The sequence below is a fragment of the Lissotriton vulgaris genome, chromosome 11 (assembly GCF_964263255.1).
Source record: "Lissotriton vulgaris chromosome 11, aLisVul1.2, whole genome shotgun sequence".
Classification (NCBI taxonomy): domain Eukaryota; kingdom Metazoa; phylum Chordata; class Amphibia; order Caudata; family Salamandridae; genus Lissotriton; species Lissotriton vulgaris.
In genome coordinates, this window is record NC_141699.1 from 1,011,446,553 (window position 1) to 1,011,460,654 (window position 14,102).

The 14,102-nt window shown below is 42.8% G+C and overlaps 1 protein-coding gene across 2 annotated transcripts in view; it reads left to right on the forward strand.

Moving 5' to 3' along the window:
- The window catches only part of ZBBX (zinc finger B-box domain containing), a 551,428-nt gene that overhangs the window by 455,494 nt on the left and 81,832 nt on the right, over nt 1-14,102 (forward strand). Inside the window, exon 17 of one of the 2 annotated variants that reach the window (XR_015300974.1) lies at nt 7,958-8,110. Coding sequence is in view for 1 of the 2 variants with exons in the window: in XM_086944333.1 (XP_086800459.1) it covers nt 7,955-8,110 (156 nt within the window). In the remaining variant the exon portion in view is untranslated. Of the gene's footprint in view, nt 1-7,954; nt 8,111-14,102 lie in introns of both variants that reach the window. The other variant, XM_086944333.1, reaches the window with a different exon arrangement.

Sequence of the window (14,102 nt, forward strand, 5' to 3'; positions counted from 1 at the left end):
AAGAAATAATCCATTCAACCGTGAAGGCAAATTGTCGACACCTATCGTACTATTTCATCCCCCTGGCCACACCATTGCAGCAGTCCTTGTTAAATGCATCACAACCATCATCCTTGAGGCAGCGAACAACCACTGTGGAGTCTGACCCTATCAGTAGACCAAATGTCAAGTTGCACCAATGACTCTGAAGAACCAGTGAACTAGCGGCTACCTGCTTACCCTGCCTGCATCCAGATCCTGATGGTGAGAGTATGCTTTGACCATGGCCATCCACCCTAGTGACTGCACGAGTGACAAAGCAGTAGGTCTGCAGTGCCCCAGAAGCGGAACACGTGCAGCTCCAGCACAGACCACATACCAACCGAGGCAACCCATTAAAGGGGCCTCCACAAGTGAGATATGGACTTGATACCACTCCTCCAATGGATTCCAGAATGTAGCTAGGCCTCAGAGTGGAGATTTCAGCAGGTTGCAGACTGTCTTCCCATTTACAACAAGACTGTCTCCAGTGAATCAGGCAACACACTAGTCAAGCTTCGTGATGGACTCCAACAATGCTCCTGGGGCACCCAGTCTGAACTGTTGACACCAACTACAAATCATCTGGAGAGCGGACCAACTCCATACTATGGGCATGACTCCAGCCGGTATGCTGCCAAAGGATTTTGAACTTCTTTGTACCAGTGTTCATGGTGGTTCGTACACAGGTTAAATTATGAAGGCGCGCAAAGGCATCCTATTGCAGTCATTTTCATCTTTCCATCTAGCCAATGCTACTCTGCTGATTGAATATAGAGACATAGAGACCTTTAGACTAAGGGTGGGCGTAGTTCGCGAAGTAGCGCTACGCGAAGCTACGCGAAGTGCACTTCGCACTACGCGAACTTCACGTAGTATTACACGAGCTGCGTAGTAGCATGTTCGCACTGTACAAGATGGGTTTTCAATGATTGCACAGTGCGGACAAGCATCCGGCACTGTGAAATCATTGAAAACGGCATCTTGCACAGTGCGAGCTGTAGTTTTCTGCTGCTCGAGTAGATTATTACTCGAGCTGCAGCTTTCTCAACGCGAACTGGTAGTTTCCCATTGAGAGCGGTTGCGAGCATGCGCAACCACTCACAATGAGAAACCTTACCTCCCCGCTTTGAGAATCTCGCCGGGATGTCATTTTGCTTGCTCGCGGTCGCGAACATGACGTTCAGGACTGCGAATAAGCAAAAAATGAGCGCTGCACTACGCTACGCTGCACTACGCGTGTTCGCACTGTGCTACGTGCAGCTCGCGTAGTGCGAAGTTGCGCAAACTTCGCAAACTCCGCGAGCGTAGCGTAGTGCTTCGCCCAGGACTACTTTAGACTCGGTGGGGTTTATTTTGTTTTGTTTCCACAGGTTGGACTTGTGATATTTTCATTTGGATTTTGGGAAGAATGTAGCCTCCTGCTGGACACGTAATGATGCAGCCCCTCCGCTGAGGTTGTTTTAATTGCCACCGCACACCCAACCATCACAGGTGTCACCATTCAGGTGACCCTGCCAATAAAAGAGGCCGGTCGCACATGCCCTGGGACAGTTATATACTCTCACATGTGGTGTCTGTTTCATTCTTTATCTGAGCATATGGGCCTAGGGCCCAACAACGTTACACTGGCAAGGCCAATGAGTCACACTTGCCCAACTGGCTCTAGTAATGATTGTACAATTGTTGGCTAATGCTTGCTGGCATTGACTTTGCTAATACTTGTTAGCCACACAAGCACTGGCAAAGATGCATCACCAGGTGTCTTGGAATAGTGATTTTCACAATTAATTGATGTTTTAATATTTATTTATATTGAATTCAGACGCCGTATAACACAACATTTAGATACAAAAGTACTGTATCTTGGAATAGTACAAGAAAGTAATGCTGAAATGTTGCTGGGCGGTGCCCATTAAATGGTATATTCTATAGACTATTATTGTGCCATTTTAGTCACAAATCTATATACTGCTTAATCTCGTAAACCAGCCGTTTAGATGCAACATGATGCTGTCTTTGATGGTGCTAAAATTAATTAAACTAAATACCAGCTCGCTTCCATTGCCTCTTTTAATTATTGTGCAGCGAACAAGCACTGGCAAAGAGCAGGAGCATATGTTTGTTGATTCCAAGCTCCAACGTGGAGCCTCGAAACAGGGGAAACAGGGAGACAAGAGAGTGTGAGGGTGCTCAAGACATTAGGAGAGACCGATACAACACTGGCAGAGTGAAAAAGCTAGAGTGCAGGTGATGGAAAATAACACGTAGGGACAAAAAGTACAGGGGAAGAAGTTATGGAAAGAGGAAAGGCTACGCACTTCCATCCAGTGCAAAATGGGAGATAATTCCCTGATACCAAGGGCGAAGGGACTCAACTCATCCATTCAAAACATGGTGAAACTAAAATGCTCCCCTGTGTGGGACAAACACTACTGAATAGGCAGGAGAGAGGAGCTGAACTACACATCCAGAAGACAAAGAATCCGACCCTGCAGGGAAATGACCGAGAGTTGCTTCTGAATATATGTGGTAACTGGCATTTGAGGGCAGATTTCAAGCCTTGGTTTTGGAGGATGGCAGCTTTGGAATCAGCACTACAAGTTACAGTACAGCTTAATGTCACTGAAGGGGATATTCTTTTAGCCTGTCTCAGTTAAGTCAGCTATTGGTCCCCGTTGCTCCCATCATACCTGTTCCAAAGCAGAGATCCAGGGTTACCAGATCACTGGTGTCGGCAACATCTGGAAGACTGCAAAGAATGACGTTGAGGTTGTAGAATATGTATCTGATCATCCAGCTTCGAAGGAGCCAATGTTCATTCCCCTGATTGCAAATTCCCGCTTTCGGTTCCATCAGCATGTATAGCAGCACACTAGGTGATATTTTGGATGCCTAAGGTGATGCGTGTTTCAGAAATGTAGTCTAAAAATGATGAGTATTTGTTCTTTTTAAAAATCTGCTTTATACATAGGATAAGATCAAATTTATAGAGCGCACTAAAACCTGATGGTATCAAAGCGCTGCACTGCTGTTTACCTTAGCTCTGATATTTGAACCTGGACCATGGACGATATATGTGGTTTTTGTCCGTTCAGCTGTATATTAGATGGAACTCTGATGCCTGCTTCTCAAATAGCACCTTATAAATAGGTAGCATACTCCAGCATCAGAAGAGGGTTTGTTCCCTACCACAAACATACTCCTCATTCCTCCTATACATTTTGCGAAACCAGGAGTGGCTCCTCCATTAGGGCAGAGGAGCTTCGCTCCACTGCTTTCTTGCAGTGCGAGAAACAGAAACATAAATGGTATTTTAAATACCATTTAATGTTTCTGCTTCTTGCACTGCGAGAAACCAGGAGGCAGGGTATGCCTGGTTGGGGGCGGGTGTGTGGGTGGATTGGGGAGGAGTAGCTTGCCCACTGCTGTGGGCCCTGACTGTTTGGTCGGCCCTCTGGGGCCGACCAAACCAGTGCTGCGCACTCTACTTTTTCTCTATGTAGGCTACGTGCAGCCTACTGAAAGAAAATGGCCTCCCTACAGGTCCCCGGCTGGGCGCTCTCCACACCAATCACAACGCTGCCATTGCAGTGTTGTGATTGACTTAGGGGAGGGAGGATGTATGCTTCCTGTTCCAGGAAAGGCGGGTGCGGTATTCGTTCAGTAGCAGGGGCGGCGTGGGACCCGGTAAGGTTAGTTTTTCAAAGTTTTTTTTGCCCCCGCACGACCCCCCCCCCCCCCCACCCGCGAGTCATGTGAGTCGCGACTGTGCGAAACCTCCTCAACATCAAGCACGCCTTACCTCTGACACCTGCCATCCATTCTTGCTTCACTCCCACCCCCTCAGCCCGAAGATCCCCAGCCTGGATTTGTTGAATGCTCAGTTGCTTTTTTGTTAGCTTTGCACTAGTTTTACATGCTCTCTGTAGCAGGATCATTTTACTACAACCATCGTCACTCAGGGTCAAAAGGAGGAAGGAAAGATGCTCTGTATTTCCCATGACAGGCACCCCCTCAACTACCTGTTTTTCCTTGAATGTCCTGCTTTGCTCTTGTAAATGTGGCAGCCAACAGGGAGAAGCATGTCATGAGTATGGTCATATTTCAGCCTACCCTCCTCTGATTATCATTTGAGTGGCTGGCGGAAACAGTACTTCAGCAGGGAGGAAGAGAAGAGTTTATGAAAATATGCAGTTTGCCCCAAGCCCCTCATTCTTCATAAAAGAAAACATGGTGCTCTAAAGAACATCATTAGGAGAAAGGAAAGGTTATTTGTCCCGAAGAAACAACGTAGCAAAAAAGGCTCTTAACAATAGAAAACGTAAGCACTTGAGGATTATAAAACGATGTGCCATCGCAAATGGGCAACAGTTGCAGAAAGCATGCTCTCCCTGTTAAGCAGCAGCAGTGTCAACAGAGAAAAATGTAACGTTTCACTTACATACACTGTTACTTGCCAAAAAGTAAAATAAATGTTTGTGTTCATGAGAAAGTTGGCCTTGGCCTGCTGAGACAGCAGTGGTAACTCTGTAAATAGTTGTTATTCTTCTTCACAGATTATGTATTCTTTCTTGCCCTGTACCCTAGGCACGCTGTTCCATTCCTCACTATGCCATAATGTTCCGGTTGGCATGTATCACCTTAATTTATTTGCATTCCATCTTGCCTCTGCACCTACAAGCTATTTATTTCTGAAGTGTGTGAGCGCATTACAAGCAACATTGACATGAACAATGGAAAACTAAAAGAAACATTATACATTTCACCAGATAAGGTCCAACTGTAGCACAGCTGTAAGTAAAATTCTTAATCCTACAGATCATTTTTATATTTTCATTGGTCATTTTTCAGTCACTTATAGCCAAGAAAAACATGCACACTTCAAATAATGGCTCACCATCTCTCTCTCTCCTTGGCCCTTTTTTTCTCTCTTCGATAGCCACTAATGTCCACTGTTAAAATGTTAATTGGCAATGTTTGTAGCCAGCTATTTTAAGTCGCCTCTGCATGGAGCTGAAAGCAAGTCTTTTCTAAGGGCAGTGGGGTTTCAGTATATAAAGAAGGTGCATTCCAATTCATTTGAAATGGAGTATGGAATGCCCAAACTTGTAAAGTCAAATGAACAAATTCGCCAGTGAAGCACTTTACAGGAAAGTAATAATTAGGATGTGCATCATGGAGCAATTTTGGCAGCCTGAAATGCTTGACTGATGTAAGCATTGCTGCTGTTAATTGTCTGTTGGCGCTGGTGTTGCTACCGGTAGTTAGGAAAGCTTCAAGTGTTTTATCCTGTTGGCTGGAGTGCAAGAGACATCTTCTGGAGTAGCCTTTGCTGCTATTCTCCAAAAACACATTATCTGCCATGTTTCTGCTTTTGTGAAGCAAACAATCCTAACCGTGGTTATGTCTTCTTGGTGAAATAGAGTATGTAAGTCTGAAGAGAAAGATTCATGTCCTTTTCTCTCAACACCATGCTCAGGGTTCCTTGAGGCTTGCCCTTCTATTGCCACCCTCACACCTGGAGTAGGAAGAAGAAGAATGCCATAATCTGTGGTAGTGTCTCTGCTTTGTAAACTGTTGCAGGAGACAGTAAGAAGCCTTCCAACATATTCAGGCTTGTGTTAATGAAAATAAGAGTTTCAAGAGGTCTGCTTAAAATTCCTTAGAGACAGAGCTCAGAGGAGAAACTGTGGATGCCCCAAATTTCTATATTCTGGAATGGAAAAGGAAATGACTTCTGGGATTGGATCTTTAAAGGTGCAAAAAGTATTCTCCATAAAGCCACTCTTCGTATTGGCAATTTCACAAGGAACTTGAACATGAAGAGGAGAGGCATGCACAGTTTTGGGAAAGCGACAACAAGGATCAAAAAGCCCTGCTAATCCACCATTATGAGACTTTAAGTCAGCAGCATCTCCTGTCAGTCGTTGTCATTCTCACTCTGACATGCACACAAGATTAATAAGGCTGTGCTAGGGGTAAGGAATACTTGGTTCCAAGTTTGAGGCTCTAACCCCAGATGCAAAGGCCCAATTTGACACAATTGAGAACTATCATTTGATATGATTGCCTGGTGATCCCCAGAATGGAATTTCTCACATATTCGTAGAGAAAACAGGGTGCAGAGTGAGGCGGACTTAAGCAGTCCTTTGACATTAACCAGTAGTAGTCATGAAAGACCAGGCTTATCTCTCTGCTACTGTACCTCAAACTATGCAAAACGAGGCTTGATATATTATGCACCAACTTAATTTCTACATTAATTGAAGTTCTTCTTCTGAAGTCGATGATATGTGTTCCCGAATTGGGCAGTAATTTTCCATAATTTCTTTTAGATCAGAGCGAGGACTCTAATGTGAAATTCAAATGAATTGTACATTGTAACTTTCATATGGGCATGCACTTATTTTGTTATATAATTCAGTTTCCGCTATCCACCAGTTGCATTGGAGGGAACTATGTATTGGAAGAATTTGACACAAGGTTACATTTTCTGGTCTTAATCTCATGATATAATTTATGCTTTGCTATCTGGCTATCTCTTGAGTGAAGTAACACACAAAACAAGCCACAGGTCCAGATTGGGAGAAGGTTAGTATGTCATGCAGGAGGGGGAAATTCCCTTTTCAGGATGGTTCCCCTCACACACCAGAGGTGTCATCCTTCATCATGGGGTGCCTCCAATCATGACCCGTGGCTTGTTTTGTGTGTTACATTATTTGGTGGGGAGTCAGCTCACACAGGTCCTTAAACTCCTCAAGCCCTCAAGTGTACTGATATCTCTTGGGTTAGACATCTATGTGTCTTCAGGCCAATCTGGATGAAAACGGATGGCAAGATATAAGGCCTAACCAGTTTCAAAGGCAGTACAAAAGGGGGGGGGGGGGTGTTCAATTTCAAAACCCATGAGATTTGAAAACATTGGCGTTAATCGGTGGCCTATTTTTCTTCTCTGCCTTCAGCAGTGAACTCATCAATAATGTCTTTTTTAAATTTCATCCGTAACAAAACCTGTCAGTTTATGAGCAGTACATCATCAAGGGGACTTATGCTTGCATTCTTTATTGCGGCTTGCGCATTGCGTTGTATTTTAGGTAAGCACAGTGACCATTAAAATGATCCCCAAGATGGATTGCCTTTGATCCTACCTTGTAAATAGTTCACCCACAATAACTACCGTTCTCCTGAACCGAGCTTATATGTTCCCAATTTATGTATAGTTGGCAGGATGACTTTGTGAGTTCAGGTAATGTCAAATGTTGATATCTGTGTGTTATATCAAGTCACATGTTAGAATCCCAACAGGGCCACCTCAACCTCTCATAGCATGACTACATTGTGTTTTAGTAACTCCTTTTATCAACAGTGCTTCGAAGTTCGAAGTTCGTATTACTGTTCTCATGATCAGCATATCACAAAATATGATCACTATTCTAATTGTGGGCTTGCACTACTTCCTTGTTGAGGCTGCCATCTATATTTGATTTGATGACTCCTGTTCTGTAATGTGCTTTCATGTCCAAAGTCCCCTTTGTCTGACTGATACATACTAATACATACCTGTAGAATATAGTAGCGGTGGAGTGAATATTATGCACACCATCAATGTCCTCATACCGTCAATATATTCAATTATCAAGTAGCGGTGCTGTGCCCCAGTAACCTTGCCAATGTAATGAGTAATAGGGGTTACACAAACCAAACCACATTGAGATATTCTAGATTGGGGAGCATACACCCTAGAGCCAAAAGCACATACTTATCCATGGCTGGAAATAGAACAGGAAATGCCTCTCAGTTGTATTGTCCATCATACACTTAAATTCTTACAGCATGTCCCTTCGTATTTTGGGGTACAAGAAAGGCTTAGCTCACGTTAAATAGCATTCCAGAGGTAGCTCTACCATTTCATAATGTATATCTTCCTTTTCAGAAGGTAAACAGTGGAGACCACACAGTAGCTTAAGTGAATACGCAGATGAAGCCTTCGTGCAAAGTGTAATGGTGGAAAATGCATGTCCAAGGCCTACAAGCAGTTCTGGGCGGCACATGCAAAGTCCTAGAATTCAGACACCACAGTCAGCAAGAGGTAAGAATAATTTATCATTTTCATTTCCCCTGCAGCTGGGCCTTAGCGGAGTACGGTTTGCTTGAAAATTTGTGTAGTTCCCTTTTTTTTCTTAAAATCTAAGCCCAGTACAGTCAATTCATCCTTTGCTCCTTCATTCCTTTCCTGAAAACATTAGTTGTTTATTTACTTCATTTATTTATTTGTTTTTGCATGCAGAAAGTAGGAAAAGCCTTTGATTCAGGCGTTTTGATATGGCTAGCTGCTCAGGCCGGTACAATTGAGCTGATTCTTGCCAATATTACTTTTTGTTTCTTCCTCACGTAGCCCCTGCTCTTCTTCTCCGCCTATTTTACCACCCTTCTTTATTTTGTTCCTTTATTATCTCATCGCTCTTTGGTTTTTCTCTTTAGATCCCTTATCATTTACTAATATTTGAACCTCGCCTCACATTTACGCAACAGAGGGTTTGCTATTTCACTCATTTATGTCGATACTTGCTAAAGCCAGTGCAATCACAACATTCAGAATGTCCTCCTGCTAGGTGAATACCCTCTGGTATTTCAAATTAGCCCTGCTGATAAATATTAAATCCTTAAGTCTAGGCAGCTATATCTAGGTTCTCTTTCACTTAGGTAGTTGGGTGTATTTCCGATGGCTAGGAGGAAAGCTTAAGTATCCCAATTATACTTTAACATTGCATCATTTAATGCCTTGCAGACATTCAAGTGGCTTGAACCTGGAGTCAAGAAATTCCATGACTATCCTTGTATATTAGAAAGTGCTTTTGAACTTTTGCTTGCTTGGAATTGATGTGGCCATAGTCTATTGCTTTCATAGACAACAAATGTCAATAAATATCACATTTCAAAACTATACAGTTAAGAGTCCATAAGTGCAGTGCATATTTTATTTAAGCACATCATAGAATACTGGGGATCAATCTCTAAATGGTGAGGTATGAAAAAATCAACACTCAAAACAAATCAATTGCTTCATTAGGTCAAGGAGAGATTAAAAAATGCAAATTAAGAGAAACAAATGTGCTCTTCAATTAGAGAGTCATTTACATTATGGTATATCAACGCGCTCATAGGTGAACAGGAAAAGGATTAGTTAGAGGGGATGGGTGTGATGGGATAAAGGTGGGGACCGGGTAAAGGTGTTGTGACTTGCAGACAATCACAGTGAGATTCAATATAGCCTTTACAGTCTGGGTTAGATCGGTGGTTCCGTATAGGTCTTAAGCACAGGATCTGTACTTATCCATTGATTGTTCCTATGCTCAGATAAATGCCATGGGCTAATTGTCTACGTTTCGACCCCTGTCGTTAGGGTTGTTGGGAACCTCATGGTGGGGTCTTCCTCAGGACACGAAAGAAGCAGGAGCGCCTACAAATAATACAATTATAATGAATGTATCTATCTCCTAGCAAAGAATAATTATGCACTGGGACTAAAAGGAAAAAAGGAGTACATACTTTACATGCGGCCAGATCAATGGCCGTATCGATAGGACCTTCCTTGGTTCCTATGTGGTTGGAAATGGCCTGCAAATATTTAAAAAGGACGATATTATAGTGGGATGTACAAGGGGATTCCTTGACTCCCTAAAGCACGAGTCAAAATGTACAGAGGGGGCACTTACTGGGACGAGAACGTGTAATAAATGGTAGAGGAGGTCATAACAATCAGTTTGGGCAGAGAAAAGGGTGTGGCCAGACACTACATTATATCCCAGAAAAGTGTCCATCAATTTTTCTTTTTGTATTTGTCACCCCAAGTGGGACAGGTTTGCCCAGACGTGGGTCCTGTGCTCTCCATGCCACTGGAGTCAAGCTATCCTGGATGATGAGAGGTGAAACCCCGAAACCATCTTAGGATGCTTGTTTCCAGTACAAGGAGGATCTGGCCTGGCAGTTCGGGCTGGGCCTTTCCCATTGGGCACAGGATCAAGACTGATTTGTATATGGCTGGGTTCAAACTGGAAAGGCATGGAGAGCAAAAAAAATATGGCTTTAGGCCCAGATTTCTGTACTGGGGTGAATGTATGACATTGTTCTGCATCCTGTCCATCAATTGTTCTTTTTGCAACAGGAGAAGGTGAGCAAACATTTGACAGCTCCCCCTCTGTCATCTACACAGCAGTCGATTCTTCATCTATAAAGATATATTTTGGAAAACCATTGGAAGCCACAGCACAATTATCAGACGCTGAGCATGGAGAAGCATTCATAAACATTGTCAAATTAACACATGATCATGAAGACACCGTTAGACGGGGTGCAATACACTCCCCTACTCGCCATAGATTTTCTTGACATCATTATGAGGATTGTTGGCTGTTTAACTACATCTGGGAAAGGTGATAATGTGGATCGCTTAGTGAAACTGTGTATAGACTTCCAGGAGTCCTCCATACATATCTATGCTACTGGCACATTTCTTAACCAACCTGCAGCAGATGCCTTTCCACAAAATAAATTGTTTACTGTTGATCAGTTTATCCATGGCTTGAGTTTTTTATGTCCTGAAGAGAAGATTAATACTTCTTTAGTTATATGTGCTACAAATCTCTTTATCTCTTGATTGGTTCAGATTCAGTATTCCGGTATCCCTTGAGAACGGGCAGGGGAAAATTACAATATGCATCAATCAAAAAACATATATTGTTCAAGCTAAAGTTCGGGCTAGCAGACGCAAAGGGGAAGGATGGACATATTTTGAAGCTAACTACAAACACAAATTGCAAAACTGATAATATCTTCCAGCAAAGCCGCTTGAATCCAACCACCTACGTACAAATTCATACAAAATGACATCTCAACTAATGTATATTTCTCCAGTATTGGATCTTTCATAGATTCATATGCTTGAATCATCCCCGTCGTCGTAGTGGGAGTTCCATGGTATACATATAAAAGCAGTAGAGAATACTACAATAGGCTAGCATTCAATGAACAGTTACTGCAATAGCCTATCCATTTTCGTTTGTAAAAAAGAACCAAACTTAAGAAGCAGCCAGTCAGGTGACTGCGCCCTCTAGAGCAATCCCGAGAGAGGCAAAATTCCAGATTTCAACTCAGAATGTCAAATTTTTCAAAGAAAGGTTTCTTCAGGTCTTGTGGTAAGAATAGGCTGCATGCTGAATATCCACATACAAACTGCATCTACTTCTTTTACCCTCAACATAAGGTAAAAGAATGCAAAAGCTGTAGGACATTTTTTGCAAAAACCCTCAAAGACAGAGAGGGTAGGTTTCTGATTTGGCTTCAGAAACTAAAACACAAATTTGACGTAGTCTCTGAGGATGAGGAGAGCTCTACCTCACCGGCTTCTAAGGAAACATCCAAAAGGAGAGATAGACCACTTGAATCTCCTGAGGTTTCCAAGAAAAAGACTTCTAAAAAGTCTTGTCAGGAAGATACAGGCTCCTCACACAAAGGAAATCATTCTGAACTTGCAAACATAGTCAATATACAATTTTTACCAGCTTCTGCCAGGAGCGACCTGTCTACATTTAAAAAAACAGGTGGGTTAGTATTGTCCACCTCAAATGATACTCACCTCAAATGGATCCCCCCGAAACAAGAAAGACTGTCACCCACGCACTGGTCACGAGTCGACTGGATTATGGTAACACACTATACGCCGGAATCACAGCAAAACTACAGAAAAAACTCCAACGCATCCAAAACGCATCAGCGAGACTCATATTGGACATCCCTCGTCAAGATCACATCACCGGACACCTAAAAGACCTCCACTGGCTTCCCGTCAACAAGAGAATTACATTCCGTCTTCTCACCCACGCACACAAGGCCCTCTACAAACTAGGACCCGAATGCCTCAACACTCGACTGTCCTTCTACACACCCACCCGCCAACTTAGATCGTCCAATCAAGCCCTCGCCGCAATCCCGCGTATCCGAAAATCCACCATGGGTGGCAGATCCTTCTCCTTCCTGGTGGCCAAGACCTGGAACTCACTCCCCACTCACCTCCGCCTTACTCAAAATTACATTTCCTTCAGAAAAGAACTCAAAACCTGGCTATTCGACAAAAATTGAACCCTCTTCCCCTAGCGCCTTGAGACCCTCTGGGTGAGTAGTGCGCTATATAAATTCATGAACTTGAACTTGAACCTGTATTCACCTCAGAAGGCTGAAAGTCCGAGTCAGCCAGCACAGAGTTTTCCAAGCCTGGTACATTGACCCTCAGGGCTATGTCACCCTGCCTGGTTTGCAATCAGATGGTCAGAAAACCTCTGAGGCTATAATAACCGAACATGTCTGCAAGATGTTCAATATTAAAGCCCACCTCTAACTCCGTCAAAATGAACAGCGCAGGAACAGTGGGCGGTGGGGGGTTAGGAAAGGGACTGCAGAGGGAAAATCTCGAAGAGTACATGTATAAAGTAAATAAAAGAATAAAAGAACTAAGAGGAGCCTGAGGCCATTGAAAGACCACTAGCCACAGGAACCAGTACTTGGTCCAAACTCCACTTCAGGGACTAACACAACGTTTTAGGAGGACGTTGAGGTGAAGGGGAAGGTTGTGATCAATCAGAAGCAGGGAAATAAAAAGCCAACCAATGGTAAGTAACTGTAAATAAGGGGCAGGCTCCAAGCCCCTTTTAAGCTTTTTTTTTTATTTGCAATGGATTTCGCAAGCACCGCAAAAGAGCTGTGCAGGCGAAACTAAAAATGATTGCCTGGTTTAAAAGCAATCCCAGACATGACGATATGCTGACCCAATCAGGCCACCATGCCTCTGATGGCAAATAATCTTAGTGGGTCACAATTTGCAACCTACCTTATTGATATTCTTGAGGCAAGTCGAATTGTGACCAACTACTATTCGGTATTTTATTACCAAACCTTTTAATACATAGATCGGGTCTCCAAATACAGTAGGGTGCATGAAAAGACAGTGCACAAATTGTGACCACTTTTTGTGAAACCTATCTGGTAGTACATCTGACCTAAGCTTTTTCATCTAAGTGTTGCAATTGTAGAGGATGTTTGGATTGACTACAAAAAAAGGTATGCTGTGAACTCCGAAGTAGACCTATTATTTCTGATAACTTTCCCATACACCATGAGTTCAGAAGTGAAGCATCTGTTCAGTAACAACTGTGAGTCTTCTTAAGGAGGCCAGAAATTCTAATGCACAACGGCCTGAATACACCACAATTTCATTCCACAAGAATGATACCAATAACTGGAGTATACTGCTTGAGCTCCTTTTTTAAGCAGTTTGTCCCCAAATATTTAAATGGGACCTAAAGATATTCTATTGCCAACCCATTGCCAAATTCCCGTCCTTGAGGCTGCTGGTAAAGTATTGGGTAAGAGAACATAACATCTGTACCTCTAGTTTTACTAGGCTTCTGTTTTCAGTCCTCTTGTTTAGATAATTTCACAGTATTTGGAATTACACTGGACAAATATGTGAAGCAAATGGGGCGGCCAGTATGCTCAACATTGTTGATTGTCCCACTGCTTTTGACTTAATGACAGACCATGACTGTTTCGTATGCTGTTTTGCCTCAAAATTTACAAAGGGATACTTTGGATTGTAGTTGCTCTACAGTCTAGTGCTTATGGTTGAGCCCTCATGGATTCAGAAGGTATTTAATTGAATAGAATAGAGCCCTCCAATTCACTGAAGTAGTGCTGAGTTTTGACACCCCTGCTCTTCCCCATAGGCACACATGATCTACCGCAGCCTTTCATAATGCTAGAAATTTTCCTTGTAGATTGGGGGATTTCAACTTCATATTTTTTACCTATGGATAATGGTGTAATTGTGGAGAAATCCCCCATCGATCTTCAACATGGATTATACAATAACTGTTTACCTATTCTGTGAACTCCTTCCTACAACAGGATGCAACTAAGAGTAAAATAATGTTTTTTGAAAAGCACTATAAAATGATAAATGTTAAATGGAAGATAGAGCCTGACGTTTGGGAGGATGACAAATTATACTTATCCTGTAGTGTTTCTGT